The following is a 21936-nucleotide window of genomic DNA, read 5'->3' as shown; positions in this document are numbered from 1 at the left end:
ATATCAATGTGTAATAAAGTTTGTCATGGTATGAAACTTCATTAAAGCTCCTCTCTTTCCAATACTTTTTAAAAAATACTTTCAAATGACCCTTTAAAGGAGTTCCGCAATTTTTTTCCATTAATATAAATTTTTACACATCGGCCAAGTATATTCATGATATGTGTTAGTGTTATATGATCTATGTGCCACATGGCTATTGGCATTCAGAAAACCCATACTCATTTTGTGTCAACATTCCTTGACTGATATTTAATAATACTCAACTGATGATGAATGGCAATCTTTCAACCCTTTCATTACCCTATAAATCATGTAATAAAAGGATAATTTAGCTGCTTTTTTTTTTTTTTTTTCTCTCTTCCCAATGATGTATTAGTCTCAGCATTTCCTTCTATAAATTTGTTCTGAAGAACTTGCATCATGACTACTATACAATAAATTTCTGAGGCAGTCCTAAAAAGAACCACCTAAATAATGTAATATCAAGGATAATTAAAAAAAAAAAGACTGCATCCCAAGGCTGGTATATTTTAAAAGATTGTGTCTCTGGAGACAATTGTATTAAATAATATTGGAGATACATCAGCTGAAAGTGTGCAAGATTGTAATTTTATACTTTAAATAAAACTGATGGGGTGCAATTTGTTTTAAAACTGAACTTAGAACTGTATATACACTCTGTAATCACTGAATTGTGACTACCCTATCTGTAACGGGACTATGTCGCATAGCTCAGAGTATAAAAAAAAAACTGAACAACTTTGTACACCAGAACAGTCATAATTTGCATCTAGTCATGGTTATAAAAAGTATCAGTTATGAGATATCGTAGAGATATCATGGAGTTTCAAAAGGATCTAACTGTGGGAGCTTGTGCATTGAATGCTTCTATCATGGAAATGGCAAGTCTTGTTGGTTACTCATGGCCCACTGTGGTTAAGGTGTACAAAGAATGGTGTTAAACAGGTCAAGCCACCTTCTGCCAAGAGAACTGTAAAGGATGACACATGGTGGATGTTCCTGGTGAGCAAAGGGTAGAGCACGTTATATGGGCTCAATGGTAGGTCACTGTGTAACAGCTGACATCGCAATACAATATGGAGAATTGGTGCAAGAACGATATTCCAGATGACTGTGCTGTATAATACTCAGACTTATGGGGTTCCACAGCAGATGACTCAAGAGACAACCTCTTCTCACTGCTGGTTGACAGCAAATACTGTGGTGTCAACAATAAGCTGGTTAGACACCAGAGGATTGTAAATAAGTGTGCTGGCCAGATGAGTCCAAATACCTGGTGCAATATGCTGATGGACACCATATGTGGAGCATGCAACATGAGTTCATGGGTCCATGCATGGTGCCTACTATCCAGGCAGGTGGTGGTTGCTTAATATGGGGCATGTTTTGCTGAAAAGAACTAGGACTGCTGGTGCATATAGATGAATGTTTCACTGGTGAGGGCTACTGGCAGCTATTAGGAGACCATGTGCACCCTGCCATGTTGCATTTTTTTCCAGAGAGAAAAACAGGATCTTCCAAGACGATAGAGCACCATGTCACTGGGTTTGCACTATGCATGAGTAGTTCAAAGAACAGTGCAGTTATCACCCATCTTAATTGCTTCCAAATTTGCCAGACCTCAATACAACTGAACACTTGTGGGATGTTTTAGAATGGAAAGGTGAGGCATATGGGTATACAACTGTCATCTATTCCAACACTGTAAAAAGCCATGCAGGTAGCATAGCACCGATTCCTATGGTTTTTTCCTTTTTCTTTGTTAGTTGTTGGCACATCAGCTTCTGTGGCCATAATACACTTCCCAAGGTTTTTGCACTACTCTGATCCAAGCCTGAGGCGGGATTCGAACCTGCGACCTTTGGGTTGCCAGGCAAGCACTTTACCCACCCGGCTCCTATGGATGTGTTCAGACATCTAGTGGAGTCAATGTCTAGGTGAATAGTGGCTGTAATCCATGTGCACAGTGACACAACACAATTAGGTACATGGTTACAATTCAGTGATCACTGAGTGTACATTGTAATTTAATACTTTAGTGTAATGCATGTCACAGTTACCAATGTATGTAATGCTCGGTTCTCTCTTCAATCTACTGCGGTAAGCCTAAATAGAGGCTGAAAGCAACTAGTTTTCTCCAAGCATGCTTCATTTTTCTTTGTAGGCTAACACAAATTACAGAATTAAATAACTGCTTTTGAGGCAAAGTGCTCCTCTTTCTACTTTCAAATCATTTGTAATTTTCAGTTTGGTTTGGTTTGCAAGTAACTTAAATAAGATTATTTAAAGATAACCTCTTAATGCTTTTAAACTAAATAACCCAAGAGTGATATGCTGTTATGAGGTTGACCAAGCACATTTTGAGACAGTTTGTATTATGCTGTGCATGTCCACATACATTTACTTCACTTAAATTGGTAGACACATTTGAGTATGTCTTTGCACTGCCATCTCCACCATAAAGATGGTAGACTGAAACTTAATCTTATCAACAAAACCATATAAGAACAGTAATAATGGCAAATAAGCAAGTTTATACAGCCTCAGCCAGAAATTACATTACCAATACCAGAAAAGTCATATTTGATATGTAGTGGAATTTCTGTATAACAAGATAATAGCATGCAAAATAAATGTTTTATTATTGTTTATCAAAAATCTTTCTGGATGGAATCAATCCATGAACGCAACATTTTGTTTCAGATTTTTTCTAACAAATATATGTCAAATGGTACCCAAGGATATGAGCATTGTAAAATTAGAAGCACATGAAATTAACTGCTCAATGTCAGCCCACCGAACTCTGTGCTATTTGCAGAGTGCTTGGTTTTTATCTATCATTCACATGCTGTAAAGACTATATGTAGTTTTATTTGTTCTTTCTTTGAGGTTAGCTTATGTACATTGAATAAACTTTAAGTAAGCCCAAAAGTAAGCATTCACTTTTAGCTATGGATTCCAGACTTTTCAATCATTATTTTTAGGCAGATGTTAAGCAAATTGCTGCTTAACACTCCAAAAATTACAGCACACTGAAAACTCTCAAATATAAGTGGCAGCAAATATGTACACGATTAAAGGAATTAAAATTCAAGCAAGAAATTTAGTGTTGAAAGGACGTCTGGTATAATCTATGTTTATATTACTTTAAAGTGCAATGTATACTTTCTCCTGTTAAATTGTACAAAAATAGATATCAAACACTTTAATCAGTGTTTTCAGACAATGTAAAATAACGTTTTGGATACCCCTACATTTATCAGAATAACTGCTTTGTACATATTCATATATAGTAAACCCTCGCCAATCTGGTTACAGTTAATCCAGATGTCGGATCTGTATTGAAAAATTCTGTTCACAGTTGAGTACTTTGAAAGGCACATGGGAATTAGGAAGGCAGATGAGTTACTGACTTCACGCTGATTGACAGAGAGATGGAACATACATTGCCTTGCATATTGTTCAGTATTGTTGACTTAGTTGGATGGATATTATTGCTTATATCACTTCATTTGTATACTTTATACGTATATATTTGGTGCAACCCTGCCACCTAATAAATGTATAAAAAGACAATACTGTATATTTATCCATCTATCAATGGATAAACGTATTGTCTTTTTATAGTTTTTATTACAGTAACTTTTTTTATTTTCATCAGCACTACCTTACATCATTAAATTTTCCATTTGTGTGTTCTAAGTTTTTTTTGTCTTTTAGGGCTATCTTTCGCTTCCCTACTCCAGATTATCACTTAATCTAGACTAGCGAAGGTTTACTGTATATGCAGTTTAATTTCGACTGCTCATTATGGCCTTATGCCAATGTGCCATAAAACAACAGCAGTTTGATCAAAATCTGGACTCTTTGGATGTAAAAATATTCTTACTTCTGCGGTGGTCCCATCACTCTAAGACGTGCATAAGTAAAATCATGAATGCACTTTAATGGTAACATTATACACGTGTTTAGCTTTAGTTAATTTATAACCCAAATTAGTTAAATCTTAAGTACACTAGAATGTTTCTTGTATTGTGAAACCATTACACAACTGAAATCACAATCAACAGTATCTGGAATACTTTATTAACAAACCCATCCAAACAACAAAAGCTCTCAAGAGATAGTGAGCAGTTGAATGTAGCTTGAGAAATTATTACACAACTCAAGATATATTGCTCCTTCAGCTTGCTATAACAGGAATTTACAAGTTGCATGATAAAAATTATCAAATTACAGCTTTTCACTAAAACAAATGAAAACAGATTAATTAAAGGATAAGTACTAAATTTAACAGCTCTACATTCAATTCAGGGAAACAGGAAACAGTAATGATGCATAACAATTTGTGCATCTTGAATATTTCTTTTACCTAGCAAACCATAAATGTCTCTTCATTTAAATATTTTTAACTGTGATCAACAATAGTTTTCTTTACATGTTCCCAGTCACACAACAAATATACATGGTCCAGGTCGTATTTTCACCAGCATATTCTAATAAAATCTGGCACCTTTCAGACGTCGATTGTCAATTGGTTTATTGGTAGAATTTTAAAATGTCATTTTAATATTAAACATAAAATTACAACCACGTTTAATGCTGTTCGGTCCATTGTATTCAAATTATAATTTAGTACAGACGTTAACAGTTCAATAGTTGTAATAGTAAAGTTCTTATTAATTTTCATCTGTAATATAAAGCTGTAACCACTCCTTTTCCACAGATGCATTTAAATCAATTCTGAAGATTGCTGAATTCAACTAATTTGATTTTTTTTTTTTAACAAATAACTTCAAAATATTTTGAAATTTTCTTTTTTACATAGTGAGAAATGACCAACTGGACCTATACGAAAGTCATGTTTGTGTACAGCCTGGGTTGAGAGGGAGCTTATACAATCACCACTTCACGAGGCACAGCTGTCTGTCAAAATCAGTGGTGTTTGAGCTCAGAGCCGATTCGGTAACTGAGGATTTTATTCCAATCTATTTTGGTACGAGTGACTGGCAACTGTCGTCGGAGTGCTTTAAATGTGGTATCTGACATAGTCTGATAGTTTTCAGATATGGCCGTCTAAAGAGGAAGAGGAAAAATAAATTAATATTTTTTAATTGAGTACAAATAAGGCATTTTTTTTAACAGATAACCTAAGAACACTAAACTGCTGACTTTTTAAAATATTCAGATATTGTTCAAGAAAAAATTTTTAATACAGAATTTGGTCTTTAAATTAACTTTTACTATGCTGAATGACACTTATGTTAAGTTCTGATCACTAGTGAACTATCATTTTGATGAAAAAAAAAATCACTTTAACAGTCTTTTCTACAAAGAAAAATTAGCATACCAATCATATTTCAAGCTGAAAAAATAGAATGCACCACCTAGCTGGATGTCTATTTCTGATAATTGGCTGCTTTAATGTTATAATATTCTGTTTATGTCTCTAACTTCACTGTAGAGAAGGAAGTGGGGGAGGGGGAACTGACTGCACACACTGCCATGAAACTGATCATCTGCTGAAACAACAAAAAACTGTTCGATGTTGTGCAGAGTCCTTTTCCAGATGTAGCTGTGCTGCATATAAAAAGAAAACCTTTCTCTTTTTATTGTATTCTGCTCTTAATTCCTGAATTATATCATGAAAAAATAGCCTGAAAAGCTGTCATCCCAAGTGGAAAAAAATTTATAATCAGCATAAAAATCACATTCCAAACTGGAAAAAAAAAGAAAAAAAAAAAGGTTATATGACAGTCAAATCTAGACCCCTGTCAAGTCCCATCCTCAGAAAATGCATTCACAGGTACTATTAGTAAATTATCCTCAAAAATAGTAAAATTCAAATTCATATTTAGGTGATTATGAATAGTTCAAGGAATATGATTAAATTTCTTGTATAATAAATGCACACCTTCTCCACAAAAACCTGCAGCAAACAGTGGGTATAACCACAACTACATTATACATTTTTCTTTAAGGCTTCAACCCAACTATTAAGTCAAAATAAAATGACAACTGATAATTTTAAAATATACTTTAATAAATGAGAATTGCAGGTCTCCCACTATGCAGTTGTTTGCGGAGTTGTGGAAAAGCACCAGTGCTGCTGTGTCAGGAGCAGGAGTGCATTGCACATGCTCCTTCAGTAGACTGGGGTTCAAGCCCCTAACTGCTAAATACAGTTGATCTGCAAACCCACACTGGACCAGTGTGGCAGATTATGGTCAATTTCCCTCAACACGAATTGTTGAGGAGGCTTCCATCCTGCAGTGGGTTGATAATGGCTGCAGTTTATTTTATTTTTTTTACCAGTGCTGCTAGATTAATACCATGTACTATGCAGTTTTCTGGATAATTCTGTTTAAAGGCCTGCGACACATTAAGATTGATGACATAGTGTAAATAATTATGGAGGTCCCAAAGTCTAGAAACTTTATTAGACAGTTGAACAGACAACTTCAGTAGTCGAGACCCGCTAATTTTTGTAAAGTCGGACAAATGCTAATAATTTATTGCGATTTTTCGTTGTAGTGGATCCGCATTCTCATATTTGTTTTAGGTCCCATTCTTCGGAGATTATTATTGGTTTATTGATCTGTTTGTTGACCTCATTGCTACTGTCGCACCGGTTTCTAACTTAAAATTTTGTGTCTTGTTTGTCTATTATTATTGTGTTTTCAAAGGAAGGGTAATGTCCTGTGTCTAAGTGGTGAGCTACCAATTCGGAACTATTATTTTTTTCCTGTTCAGTCTATTTTTTCTTTCTTATTTACGGCTACTTTTAAACTACTTTTGTGTTTTTCTATCCTTGTATGTAACAATGTTCTCGTGCTGCCTATATATATGCAATCGCAATCTGGTGTGCAAGGAATTGCATAAACTATGTTTGTTTGTTGTTTGAAATCTATTGTTTTTTTAGGTATGTCCAAATAGTTTCTTGAAGCTGCCAAAGGCTAAGTTTACTCTGGAATATTTGAAGATTTTTTTCAACAGTTGGTACATTTAAATATATGGGAGCCCATCCATTATTATTTATTTTTTTTTTTTTTTAGCACTTCTCATTTTAGTTTTATTTACTGTTTTTTTCCGGCAGTATTTAAGGTGCCATTTATGAATACCTGAAAGCATTGTTGAACTGGGATATTAGGATTGATTTTTTGTGAAAGGGGGGGGGGAGGGGGGTGTAGCAGTTGTGGTATATTTTTGTGTTGATTTTGGTGGCATCTTTTGTTAATGTTAAATTTAGGAAGTTGATCCTGTTGTTTTCTTCATTTTCAATTGTGAATTGTAGCCAATCATCTACATTATTCAACTCATGGAAGATGGTATTTATGGTGCCTGGTTTGCCTATAAGCAGACAATCATCTACGTACCTTCCATAAAATTTAAGGGATGGGAGGAGTACTTGGAAATAATGTGGTTTTCTATTTCCAGGAGATGTCCACTTATGGAACCACCCATTCGTGCCCCATATACTTGTTGGTAAAAATCTCCTTCATGGGTGAAATAATTAGCTGATAACAGTATATTTAGTAAGTTTGTTATATCCAAAATATCTAATTTTGTTCTGTTTTTAAGTGTGGAATCATTGCATAATGTCCTGAGCAGCCTTCACAGCTTTTTGAAGGTGTACATTTGTGTATAGTGATTTTATATCGAAGGAATATAATTTGTCATCGGGTTCTAATTTTATATTTTTGATTGATGAAAATAGGTGTTCCGTGTTTTTAATGCGATGTTTGGAATAATTCATTAGGGATTTTAGTATGTCAACCATAAATTTTTCTAAGTTTCTTGTTGATGTATTTTTGAAACTTACTATGGGCCTCAATGGTTTGTCTGGTTTATGTAACTTGGTGACTCCAAATATGTAGGGTGAACGTGTTGTATGGGGTAAGAGGTCTGCGTGCAAATTGCTTGTAATCTTTTCTTCAGAGTGTAATCCTTTTAGTTGATTTTTGATCTGGTGGTGGAGATAGAATTTTTTCCTAGTTTCTGGTATGTGTTTGCATCTTGTAGGAGGTTTGTCAATTTGTTGTCATAATCAGATTTGTTTATTAATACTATTGAGTCGCCTTTTGAATGACTTTTTATTTGTGGCTAATTTTTTGATGCACTGAAATTCCTCTTTTGAAAGGTTAGGAGTACAATTTGGTTTTTTGTTTATCACATTATTATTGATGTTGAGGAAAATGAATCATTGAGGGCTTCACGAGGGCTGCATTTTATTTGCTCATTTTTTATTTTGGTTTAGTAACTTATTTAAATTTTTGGCTATACACATTTTATTGTAAATAGTATCTTAATTTTTTTTTTTGTCCTCGCTTTTTCCCCATTATATATGGGGTCAGCTTTTTTTTTTTTTTGTTTTGGCATAATTTTTATGGCCGGATGCCCTTCCTGACGCCAACCCTCACCCTTTATCTGGGCTGGGCTGGGGATATGCAGTGGTCATTCCCTGACCTTCCGCATCCTCCGTATTTGGTGGTCACGGGCTTGAACCCTGGTCTAATCAAGAAGCGTGTGCTACGCACTACTGCTCCTGGCTACGGAGGCACCTGTAAATAGTATCTTAATCCATATGTTAAACAAATTTAAATCTTTAGTTGTAATTTTATCTTGATTTAACAATCCTGTTGGAGCATTAAAGATGTGTATTATTGCTTTACCTGACTTCTTCGCTAAACTAGCCATTGTGCAACTGACTGTAAACAATGTTGTAAACAGTAGAATCTATACTGCACTAAAATCACAAAACTTGCACTACCTATTGTGTCTTTAAGAATTATATTAGATCTTACAATAAACTGCTAAAACTTCAATGTGTGCAGTTGTACTAATCTGTTGCTTTCAATATGAAACAAACCATGAATTTGAAAGAATACAGTTCCTTAGGTTTTGAATCATAAGAAAGTGTGCATTTCATAACCAGGAAAGGATGCTCTATAGCTATTGTGAATATATAAAAATTCATATTTCCAGAAGGTCCCACTAAATCCTAGTTTACAAGAACAAAAAAAAAAATTTAGCAGCACAACTGCATTTTTGTGGTCCTTCACAAAAAGTTGATCAGTGGAAGAAAGCCAAAAAATGCATGGCAGCTTGACATGCAACAACACTGCAAAAAACACACTGAAATGTAAAATGTGGAGGTAACACTCCACTGTTCAAGCATAGTGGCAATTCAAGAATTTTTTACATTAAATTGTCATCTAAGGGCAAGTGACAAAAGACCTATTTAAGAAGTAGCGTAATTTTCCGTTTTCATTTTAAAAAAAAAAAAAGGCCTATTTTCTTTAATGTCATGCTGAAATTTTGTTTCCAGAATATTCAATATTTTATTAAATTAAGAAAAGAAAAATTAAATTCATTAAAACTAAACATAAAACTTAACTGCTTATTATCAAACAGAAAAATAACAAATGGGAAAAAAATTGAACTATTTTGATGACAACTCAAGTATGGCAAAAAACTGTTCTACAAAAGTGGAAAACATTTCCATTATATTATTCTTAATTATTTGGGAATGAACTAATTTTCCTTCTATGTTTTTAATGTGAGAATAAACTTCTGCTGTCAGCAGTATACCAGCTATTAAACTAAAGTATGAGCCAAAAGTCAAGCTAACAAAACACTATTTAATGTGTACACATGTAAGGAACAAAATCCAAAACTGTTATGATATTATATGTACTCTTAAAGAAGTAGGAGGTTGTTTAAGGAACTGTTCAAAATCGATGGACATCTTGATTTTTGGTTCATACTGTATATTTGGTCTTGTTAAGATATGTAGTTCTCAATTTGCAAATTGGCAGAAAATTTACTAATTCTTAAATTCTTTATATAAAAAACATTTAGTGCAACTAACCTGGTACTCATTTTCAGCCTCTTGAACTATCTGAACAAACTCCTTTGCCGTCTGTTGCTCACTCTAAAAATAAGAATAATTAAGTAAATAATGTTAATGGTTTGCTTTTTTAGTGCATCTTTATCAAAAAAAAAATTATATAATTTCCTCTAACTGTTAAAGGAAAAATAATTCAGAACCACAGTTCATTATGTTATTATTATTATTATTAGCCATATGGTGCAAGGAAGCCTGAGGCTTATGCTGCACTGGCCAAAATAAAATTTCCCTATTATCCTTAGAGAGAGAGAGAGAGAGAGAGAGAGAGAGAGAAGTAGAAAGGAATCACCAAGAAGGAGAAGAATGATGTGAAATAAGAGATAACAGTAAAAATATATATTATTAAAATAAGAACTAAATTTTTACAAAAGTGCACTATAATAATGGTATACAGCAGTATTATAGTGCACACTCAAATGCTGTATACCAGTCAACACTGGTATGCAGCATTTGAGTTACTTTTTTATAATCTTACTTATATCAACTTGTTTTATATCTCTAAACTGGCTTCTTAACGTACATGTTGCAATAATGTAATACTTCTGACAAATTAAATTTTATTTGACATTTTGAAGTTGTATTGTCTGAAAAGTGTGGCTTGTGTATAAATAAATGCATTAGATAGGAAGGAGAGGAAGATAAAACGAGCTGTTACCACTAATCTAAGAGCAAAATGAATCACATTAATAGACTGGAAAATTACAATATGATAATATTGTATTTGTTAATTGTTGTTACAGAGAAGGAAACACAGTAATGAAAACCAGGGGAGAAATATGAACCTCAGTCTAACCAGCATGCAAAAACAGTAACAATAGCAGGTGTGTGTAATTGTCTTTATTTCATTGATTTTTTTTTTTAGGAACAAATAAGCGAAATAGTTTGAAATGGGAAACTTTAAAAATTTATTCCTTTCAAATAACACATACTGTGTTGTTTGAAAGTAATAAAGCACTCAAAATCTAAGTTGTTAGTATCGTTATATCCAATATGTACATAATGGATCAAACATTTTGTGGTATTTTCTTACTGCTTCTTCAGTGGCAGCTGTCTTTGCAATATCACCGTCACAAAAGACCACTTTGGTCACAATAACTTGTATTTCAAAAAAAAAATTTTATTTTAAAAATTTTGCAATACACTTTTAAAATTAAAAAATGTATTCTTAATTTTAACGGTGTATTGCAAAATAATATTAAAAATATCAGAAAGAAGTTTTATCCCAAACAAAATTCTCAACCAACTGTATGGCTAAAAATTGGGGGTGCAAGTGGCAGGGGGGGACTGCTAAGTTACCATATGATGTAAGTGGCATCAAAGATATATTTTTTTTAACTTTTCCAATTAAAAAATAATGGAGATCAAAAATGGATATCATACTGGAGGGATACTAAATTTTAGCAACGTAATTCTAATCATCATCAAACTCAAGGCTTCGCCTTGTCACTGCAACCATACATCTCTGTCTTCTGCTGAATGTTTCATTTCCTCATATCCTCTAAAGTTCATTTTCCTCATTAGGTTTTCCAGAATTTTCTTCCTTGATCGTCCCCTTCCTTTCTTTCCCAATATTTTTCCTTCTGAGATAATCAAAAAAATTTGTTGTCTTAGAGTGTGTTCTAAAAATTTAGATTGTCTTTTTACCGCAGTCGTGAGTAGCTGCCGCTTTTCTTGCATCTCGTTCAAGACAGATTCGTTGGATCATTGCTTGATCCAGCTAATCCTCAACATCCTCCTCCAGACCCACATCTCCAAAGCTTCCAGTCTCTTGATATCTTGCTTTCATAATTTCCAGGTTTCACTTCCATACAGCAGCACACTCCAAATGAATGACTTGGCAAACTTTTTCCTGGTCCCCCTGTAGATGTGTCTGCTGGTTAGAATATTTTGCTTGTTACTGAAAGCTTGCTTGGCAAGGATGATTCTTCTTCTGATCTCTGTTGGTTGGTTTAGATTTTATTGGCGCATTAGCAACTAAGGCTATAATGTGCCAAGACCAGGTCATATATAAAAAATTTTAAACTTTCAGTGACCTAATTATTAGGTCACCATGTCAAAATATATAATAACAAATGTATAAAAGATAAATCAATAGAAAATCACAATAAAATATAAATTTTCTTCCTTGATCGTCCCCTTCCTTTCTTTCCCAATATTTTTCCTTCTGAGATAATCAAAAAAATTTACGAGCAAAAACGTTTATTGATTTTAAAAAGCTAAAAACAGCAGACACATGGTCATTGTCGGATAAAATCTGAGTGTATAAGGCTCAGCCAGATTCCTAAAAGCGGTAAAATATAAATCACATTTGTGTCTAAAACGTGGACACACGGTTAAAATGTGATGAATAGTTAAAATGGTGCCGCAGTTCTCGCACATAGGACAGTCATCTGCCCTCAGCAGAAAAGTATGTGTAAGATGACTGTGTCCTATGCGGAGACGAGCTAGAACAACTTCCTCTTTGCGGTTCCTGCTCAGACTAGACTGCCAGTGTCGGATTACAGGCTTTATCTGATAGAGCTTGTTTGTGACTTGCTCATGCCAAGATTGTTGCCATTGGGACAGTAATTTAGCATGTATTGGCTGCCTGTAGTCTGTATAGGGACTAACAGGCAATAAGCGTTGTGGGGTTCTGGTGATCTGGCCACGGCTTCTGCCAGTTCATTTCCCCAGATCCCAATGCGGCTTGGGATCCAGCAGAAACGGATGTCGAATGAACACTCAAACATCTGATCTCTGTAGCACACCGGTTGTCCTGGGTAATAAAATTCCCCAAATAACAAAACTGTTTCACTTGTTCCACTTTGTTGTTCCCCATTTTGATGTTTGTTTGAGGTTGTTCATCATCATTCTTGGTGACGACAAGTATTTGTCTTTTGTACATTTATCTTTAGATGTGAATCTTATAGCCTTAATGATAGCCTTTCCAACATCTTACACAGCTCCTGCTCTGAGCCAGCTAATAATGCTGTTATCCATGAATCTGATGTAGTGAATCTGCTGTCCATTAATCTTAATACCCTTTGCTTCCTGCTTCATTTTTGTTATGGATTCCTCGATGAACGTGTTGAAAAGGTATGAGGATAAAGAGCAACCCTGGCTCACACCTCTCCTGATCCTTGCTTCCTTTATGGTACCATTAATATCTATATCAGTACATTGTCTTGTACAGATGCAGGATAAGCCTTCTGTCTCTCCAGTCCAGGCCAGAGTTTTTCATGACTCTGAACAACTTCTTCCAATTTGCGTTATCAAAGGCTTTTTGTATATCAACAAAAGCAATGTATGTTCTCCTATTCATTTCCATTCTTCTTTCAAGAATTGTTCTCATTGCTAGAAGCACCTCCCTTGTCCCACATCCAGTTCTGAATCCTAGTTCTAATCTATTAGAATCCAGTTCTAATAGATATTTAAATTTATAAGTCTTACTACGTTGAATATACGGAATACACCAAGCACACCAGCCATATGGTTAAATATCTATCTATATTCATCTGGAAAAAATAAAATTTATTCTGAAGCTTGCATTTTACTTAATTTTATTATTGTCGATGTATAAAAGAAGTTCCTCTCTTCATAAGTGTTGTTTTTTTTTCAAGTTTCAGTTCACAGGAACTGAGTAAATAAAACTATATGATATATATTACTACTAACTAATTGGGTTTCATACTATAGTATATAATGTTTCATACTGAACATTATATACTACAAAGGAAATTTTTTTTTATATATATAATTTAGCTGGATGTTATAGGATACATGCTGTTATATCCTGCAACTTGTTCCTGAAGAAAATATATCAGGTGGAAATTTGTAAAGTTTTGATATATAGTTATCATTGTTTATAACTGAAAACTAAAAGGTGAAACATCACAAATTAAAGGGGAATCTTGTCAAATTACTCATTATCAATAAGTAATATATTAATCACTTGCTATTTTAATATAATAGCAATTATATTAAAACTTCATTAAAAACTATTCACCTTCCAAAACTTGCAACTTTTTATGGTAACAGACAAAAAAAATTAAACCTGAAAGCTTAAAAAGGTTTTAGCAAAAAGTTTTAATTGGCTAGACAAATATTTAGGTTAGTTAACAAACTTTGATGGCCATTCTTATCAAAATAGGAAGCTCAGTGAAAAATATAAATGTAATAAGTTAACTGAGATGCTTTTAAGTTTATAGCTCTCCATAAATTGGCATAAATATGTTCTGATAATAGAATATAATACTTGTTTATTTTATGTTGTATTTATTTTAAGAATTTTTCATTAATTAGTATTAGTAATGGCCACATGGTGCAAGAAAGCCTATGGCTTATAATGCACCAGCCCAAAAAAAAAAAAACCTGAATAAAACAACGATAAAAAAAAAAAACCTAATAATTAATAAAAGAAAAGGAAATTAAACCTATCATTCTATGTGTTTCCCTCACCCGAATAATATAAATATTGCTAGTGTATTATTATTATTATTTAGTTCAGCAGTTGTCCAAAATAGAGTTTCCATGGAACTTATGAACTGGCAAGCTCAATGCATTTGCTCTGTCTTCCACTCAAAAACCATTCTGTTCAAGGAGTAATTCAGTTTCATAATTTTTGGTACAGTTTCTGCATTAAAAATTTGCAAAGGTGCTATTGAATAGGATAAAGATACAATACAAAGTTGGCAAGATCTTGTACATGGTGTTACTATGAACAAATTAAATATAGGGACAGCCCCAAAGTTAGGGGTTATTATATATTCACAGTTTGGAATTTTGATTTAGAATATAGTAGTGTATGGGTTGGTTTGATTTTAATTAACCAAAACAATTAATTCAACTAAAAAGAAAACTGACTAATTTGGAAAAACAAACTGCTGAAGTATTTCTATTGCACTATACAATTACTACAGCATACTCATAAAAAATGAGCTGCTAAATAATTTCACTTATTAAAACAAGCCAACACAGAATTAAACAGAATACACTAAACCACTACATATATTTTTGTTCAAAATACCACATGTTGAACCTAATCTTTGCACAGGTAGATCTGATTAATTTAAACACTAGAATAATATTTTTATTCTGTGAGGTATGTACCCAAAAATTTATCAGGAACAAAGGTGTTAAAAAAAGAATAGAAATAATAACATAAATACATTTCTAAGAATGTGTATGGAACACTTACACATTAATCTGTTTGAGTGTTCCAACAACTTATATCTGTCATTACTGGCCAAAATTTTCTTCTTCACAATTTCTCTGAACTTATCAATGGATATGCAGTATTCAAAACAGTGTCCTGTTCTCATTATCAGTGTCCACCACAGAAAAAGACAAAAATCAGTCCAAATGGCCTCTTTATTTTACTCTTGGTTTACATCAAAAGGCATTTCATTGCTAACAGCATGGTACAGAATGTTTTGCCTGATAACCATTAATAATGGATTAAACCAGCAATTCTTACTTCTGAATGTTGCTTACCGGTCATAAACTTAGTGCACTAGTGTTTGTTTGTTGTTATTTGGTTTTTAGGAGCATTAGCAACTAAGGTCATATTGCTCCAGGGATATGCGGTGGTCATTCCCTGACCTTTCCGCATCCTCCATATTTGGTGGTCACGGTCTTGAATCCCAGTCTAATCAAGAAGCGTGTGCTACGCACTGCTGCTCCTGCCCACCTGGCTACGGAGGCACCAGTGCACTAGTGTTTTTATTACATTATTGAATTTTGGACCTCCAGGGTGTTCTTCAATACTGCTTAGGGGATATTGCAACTCATTGGTTCAAAACCAATGGACTGAACAAAATGTTTTCCTGATCAAGCAGTTATTTGGGATGAGAAAAATTTTATAATGTGACATAGCTAAGTGGACAACACTGGAGTGCAGTATCATATGCAACTGAGTTGACCATGGCTTGAGTCCAGGTGACTGCTAAATATGGTTAATGATTGTATTTTTGTCAAAATGATTAGTTGTAAAAAGCTGTAAACTCCTCTGACTTGCTGATTGTGCTAGTATAAACTGAAAAAACATATTTTTACTTCAATAAACTGCTTGCTTGTGAGACTAAAACTGATTCTAAAACTGAAAAAATGTCACTTTCCAATATTTTGAGAGAATAGCACAGCTATTATTATTTTTCATGCTATTATGCCTACTTTCCACAAGCGGCCGTATCAAGTGAAGAGTGCTTTCATCAACAGAATATTTCTTTATAAAATATGTTCATTCATAGGAACCTTGTTTCTGATCATTTAATTTCTGGTAAATGTTGGTGAAAGAAGAATAACAAATTTTTTACATCTTTTGAACAGGCAGAAAAAAAAGGGTACTGCACATTATGCCCTTACCATATAATTTTAATTTTCATTTCACATTTGTAGTTTACATGACATGAACCTTTTCATGTGAAGTTTAACAAGTTTTTGAACTTAAAATATGGATGCTCATAACTGGTTACTAACACAGGATCATTTATCAACCTATTAATGATGTAAAGGGCATTGTCTAAGTAATATTTTCTTCTCAAAACATTTTCCCCCTTTAAATAACGTAAAGTTAGAAGCAAGAAAGCTATTGTACATTATCTGACTGAAGATTACTACACAGATATAGAATCAACGATACAGATTTCAATAAAATCAGTGAAGTATATGATTGTCTATTCAGTACGATCAATTAAAGCCATCTTCATTGATGCAAACAGCAAGCACACTACTATACTCAGCTTCTTGCAGAAGTTAAATGTAATGGCCATTTCAAAAATACAGTATACATTTATATAATCCTTCACAAAAGAACATCTAATTTCTTTGAATTTTTTCCGTTATAAAAGTGCAATCTTCGCACTTTCAAAATAAAGTACACTTCAGTAATTAGTGTGTGTAAACAAATTAGTGTGTCAAAACGCTCACTGAAAGTAGCTATTTCACTCTCATTTATTAGAATAATATTCTCATAAACGCAAATTCTATTAATCAGTAGAGCATGAATCTTGACATGCATTAAAATTCCAGAATTCTGTTTTCTTTTAGAAGCATGTTTTACCATTTTCTACAAGTGACAATAATACTGACATAAGGATCATCATCTTGATCACATAATCATTCAAGATGGTCTAGGGAGAAATCAAAAGATAGGATGAAATAACTCCCTGAAATATCTTCAGGTATTCTTGTAGGAGAAGAATAATAAATCTCTAATATCTGAAAATGATGTTAGAGGTCAAAGCCAATGTATATATTATGCCAGGGGGAACAAATCCACGGCATGTGTGCCACTTGTGGCCCACGAATCTCTTGTTAGTGGCTAATCTACCAATGTAGGAAAAAAAAAAAATAAAATAAATAAATAAAATAATGTAAAAAAAAATATATAGCTGGTTTGAAAAATCAGAAATGAAGCTAAAACCCACACAGCAGAACTTTCCAAAGTTGCAATGCCAAATTTTGGCACAATATCAGCATTGTTTTCACTCGCCATTCCCTTTCACTGCATATATCAACATAATTGACTGATTAAAATACAATCGTTAATACATTAACAAATTAACAATGTATTTCTTCACATGCTTCATACTTGGCAGTTGGGCTCTGGATACATTCTTTCTCTTTGAAAGGCAATAACTGATACAGTTGATTTCAAATAGCCTTGGAATAATAGTCGATTTCCAAAATCGTTGCATTTACCATCAGCTTAAAGATAAGGAAAAAATGGGTGGGGTGTCGAATTATTTTTGGCACATGCATACCATGTCAGCATCAAAAAAGTTTAAGTGCTTTTTACCAGAAATTATGATGCAGTTTTAACATGTTTTAACATGGGAACCTTATTTACTGGCTCATATTTATAATACCTATCAGTTTTAATTTAATGCAGGTGATTAGAGGTGCTAGTGAGAGTTTCTCATGACACTGATTGTGTGAAAGGAAAATTTAACATATTAAATTTGTTTTATAAACATGATTGTTTTTTTATTATTATTACAAGCAATTAAAATAAAACTCCTTCGCGTAATTAGCAAAAACATTTGATAGTACCAGACACTGACTGGAAATGGGGGAGATATTGATTCCAGTAGCTTCTGGACTACTCTAGGTGCCACGACTCAATTTTCAACATAATATGTGGCATGCTAGAGGAAATGGTTGATTGCCCCTTAAAAATGTGCTTTATCAAGAATCAGACAAATTAAAATAAAATATTATATGGCAAGCAAAAGTTTTCTTTCTTCTTTTTTCTTAGTGCAATATCCATAATGAGTGACTAAATGAATGGAATGAATGGATGCCGCTCAAACGTCTGACTTCAATAATGTAAAGATTGCTATTTTTTGGGAAGGTCACCAGCTCTTATGTGGCTGAATGATATCTCGGCGACTTTTATCCATTTCATCCATACTGATTTTAGTATGGGCAGTTTAAGTTATAACAAAGATAGTTCAGAAAATCATATTTATAAGTTCAACATTCAATATCCACTAGGAGAGAATTACTTACAGTGATAGTCAAAGATTGTTTGATTTCTTTCGAACTTACTAACTGGACGTTCCCATCTTCATAATAATGGACCTGAAATTTAAGCAGATTTCTTAGTGGAAAATAAGAAGTGTACATGTACAAAGAAGTTTTGTATTACTTCACAATAGTCTTTGGTTACTACAATGTGCAAACACACTGAATTAAGAAAATATGAAATGCCCACACAAAATCAGTATAATAACTGATATAACGATTGATTTATTTACTTAATAGCAAGCCATAAAAAACTAATCCAATTAGACCATTACACATTGTAAAAAAAAAAAAAAAAAAATATTACTGGCTCACTGAGAAAAGAATCCTTTATACCACAAGGCAGATATAAAAGGGAAAGTTAAAACTGTAAAATTATTCTAAAAGTCCCCAAACCTAGTTTTAACTACTTCGGGGCTGCAATAAAGGAAATGGATGATTTAATATCAGAATGATGACAATTATCCACAGCTTAGTATCCATGTGGTGCCCAACTTTACCCCTAATACTGATAATTTCACTGCATAATTCTCTTCAATGCTCCAAACCTGTGTTTGTTTTATTATTTTAGAGTCAGAAAGGACATCAGATAAATGATTAATGGGATGCTATATAAATGACAGTTTAGGAAAATCTACAGCTGAAATTATGGACATGTTGCTTTGCACTTTCACTGAGGTCATTAATAATGTTTCCCAACAAATGGTATTGAGCACTTACTCAAAGCCTATTCTTAAAATCAAAAACCTAAAAGCAGCAAAACATTGTAGACCAATTTCAGTAGGTTGGTTCCTGTTAAAAATCTTAAATAAAATAATACATTCAGCATTAATGGAATGTTTTGGCAATCAACTACCTTATTTATATGATGCAACACAAGGTTGGTCAACAGTTATAAATCTTCTGCAGACCAGAATTCAAGAGACTTTAAAATTCCACCAATAAACCAACTGACAATGCCTGACAGATGTCAGATTTTATTAGAATTGGCTGGTGAAAATGAGCTGGACCAAGTTGCAGCTATACTCTTCTTGGATGTCAAAACAGCATATAAGCTATTTATTACTGCATTGATTCAACATAAGAAACCTGTTAACATTATTTAAAAACCTTCAAAATTACATTCTGCTTATATTACATGAATATCACACCACCATCCTTGTCTTTAAAGTTTCAAGAGGGAGATCCCTCCAGAAGCAATGCTCAGTACTTTTCTAGCAGTACATTCAAACTTCTATTTATACAGCAGACTCTCGATTTACCAGGATCGGATTAACCGGGACACTTCAAGACTCCAAATTAAAAAAAAAATAAATAAAATATCAACTAGAAATCATAAAATTCAAGTAATAACTAGAATAGGTATAAACAGATGTTTTGCAAGTTGTAAATAAGTGGTGTTATAAATCGTCATTGGGAGATTAGTGTACAGTCAGTCCTCGTATAGCACGACAGTTGTGTTCCTAGAAACCTTCGTGCAATGCAAAATCGTGCAATATAAACAACAGGCCCTATGGGAAAAATAGGGTTAGGTGCCAACCACCCAAGACTGAACACACATTTGTAACCAAAACATTACCAAACACAATAAATAATCGTAATAAAATACGTATTTTATTACGACTATTACGTAATAAAATATTGCTAATGCTTTTGATTCTATCATAAGCAAACTTGTTTTTTGTTTGATTTTCTATCCAAACAGATGACAGCCGTTCCATCTCTTCCAATTCTTTGTGTCTTAATCTAATGGATTTTAATTACACTTTGAGTTGTTCCTGTTATGAAAGTTGTTTTTATTTTCTCTGCATTCTTTGTAATTCTCGGCATTGCCTCAATTAGGTCTGTAGCACGTGCAATATCACACGGTCTTTCATTTCGCTCAAAGCGTTTCACAACTTCACATTTTTTCTCTATCGACAGACTGCCCATAAGCCTTTCTGGGGAAACCGCGGTGGGCCAGTGTGATTTTGGCCATAAACCATAGTATGAGGCCACTATAAATTTTCCCACGTAAGAATTTTTGACCCAGTCCGTTTATCGATATTGTTTTTTTTTTTCTCTCTCTGAATCTGTAGTGTCTTCACCAGGGCGCTGCCCGTCACCACCAAATATGGAGGATGCGGAAAGGTCAGGGAATGACCACCGCATATCCCGGAGCAATATGGCCTTAGTTGCTAATGCTCCTAAAAACCAAATAACAAACAAACAAACAAACCAGGGTGCTTCCTTTTCACACCTTTTAAGTATTTTACTCATTTTTAGGGAATAAAGCACAATTACAAAACGAGGAGGCACGCTTGATACACGTAAACAAAGCTTCAGTTGCTATATGTGCGTAACTACTGCGCACATATAGCAACTGAATAAACTACACCATAAAGGCAGAGACACACTATTAACACCTCACTGGCTCACATTTCTGGGGGTTACTACCATAAAACAATTTCCAGTTGCGTTCCTGCTAGTGGAATTTGTTATAAACTGGTAGTAAACTCGATCTAATTGCATTTGCGATTATACTGATAGCTGGAATTGTGTTGATTTTTACGTTATTATGGTGAAATGTGTTTCCCCTTCACTGATATAAAAAACATATACATTTTCAGCATCTTCTCTTCGTTCCTATCGTGTTGCGTTCGGTTGGGGTGATTCTGCGTTCGACTGCCATTTCTTGTAAACCCAAAGGCGAATCGTGCATAAGCGAATTCGGTTCGTGTTATATAAGATATCGTTCCCCTATTTATAAATCGTGTATGATCGAATTTGCGTAGTGTAAACACATGTTATACGAGGACTGACTGTTCCTATTATCTTGCAACCCCTGCTGCAAGATAATAGGAACAGTCAGTCCTAAAAAAAAAAAAAAAAGAATAGTTACTGTAAAAAAAAATTCCGACATCCCTGACATAAATAATGAAACAAAATTTGTCCTTTTGCGGTGCAGTGGAACACAACAACCAATGCAAAGCACTAAAACAAACTAAACATTTGGGTTTTTTTTTTTTTTAGTAACTATTCTTTTTTTTTTTTTTGTTTAGAAATCGCAAAAATTATGGGCAAACGCAAGAGTTGTGCTTTCAATTAAACAAAATCTTGAAAATTATTCAAAAGTTTGAAAACTGTGAATCACTAAATCTCTAAGGAACCATTATAATGTTGGTGACCAAACCATAGGCGACATTGTAAAAATAAAAGGAAGCTTTTAGATTTAAAATTACATCATAAAAAATAAAGGGAAAGCATCGTATTGGACACGTGAGTAGTGCGTGGTACGTTTTTTGTTTTTTATCTATCACTATACTTTTTACGTAGGTTGCTGAACATTTTTTGATACAGTAAGTCCCCAACTTATGCAGCTTCGGACTTACGTTACATTATTTATATTTTTTTTTTTATATGACTGAAGATTTCAGTGAAGCGGACACACATTTCACCATAATAACATAAAAACCCACAGAATTCCAGGGCTTGGCAAACCCAGAGCCTTGAGCTGG

The 21936-nt window shown here is 33.7% G+C and overlaps 1 protein-coding gene across 2 annotated transcripts in view; it reads right to left on the bottom strand.

The window, feature by feature from the left end:
- Window positions 1–4087: 4087 nt before the first annotated feature.
- The window catches only part of cpa (F-actin-capping protein subunit alpha), a 53606-nt gene continuing 35757 nt past the window's right edge, over window positions 4088–21936 (bottom strand). For both annotated transcript variants that reach the window (XM_090370933.1, XM_090370934.1), the window contains exons 7-9: window positions 18425–18496; window positions 9896–9958; window positions 4088–5100 (exon numbers count right to left, since the gene is read on the bottom strand). In XM_090370933.1, the coding sequence (XP_090227059.1) occupies window positions 4960–5100; window positions 9896–9958; window positions 18425–18496 (276 nt within the window). In that variant the 3' untranslated portion in view covers window positions 4088–4959. The remainder of the gene's footprint in view (window positions 5101–9895; window positions 9959–18424; window positions 18497–21936) is intronic.

The sequence above is a fragment of the Mastigoproctus giganteus genome, chromosome 3 (assembly GCF_048544385.1).
Source record: "Mastigoproctus giganteus isolate SK-2022 chromosome 3, ASM4854438v1, whole genome shotgun sequence".
NCBI classification, from domain to species: Eukaryota; Metazoa; Arthropoda; class Arachnida; order Uropygi; family Thelyphonidae; genus Mastigoproctus; species Mastigoproctus giganteus.
The sequence above is the reverse complement of the archived record's forward strand: the minus strand, read 5'-3'. Positions and strand labels throughout refer to the sequence as shown.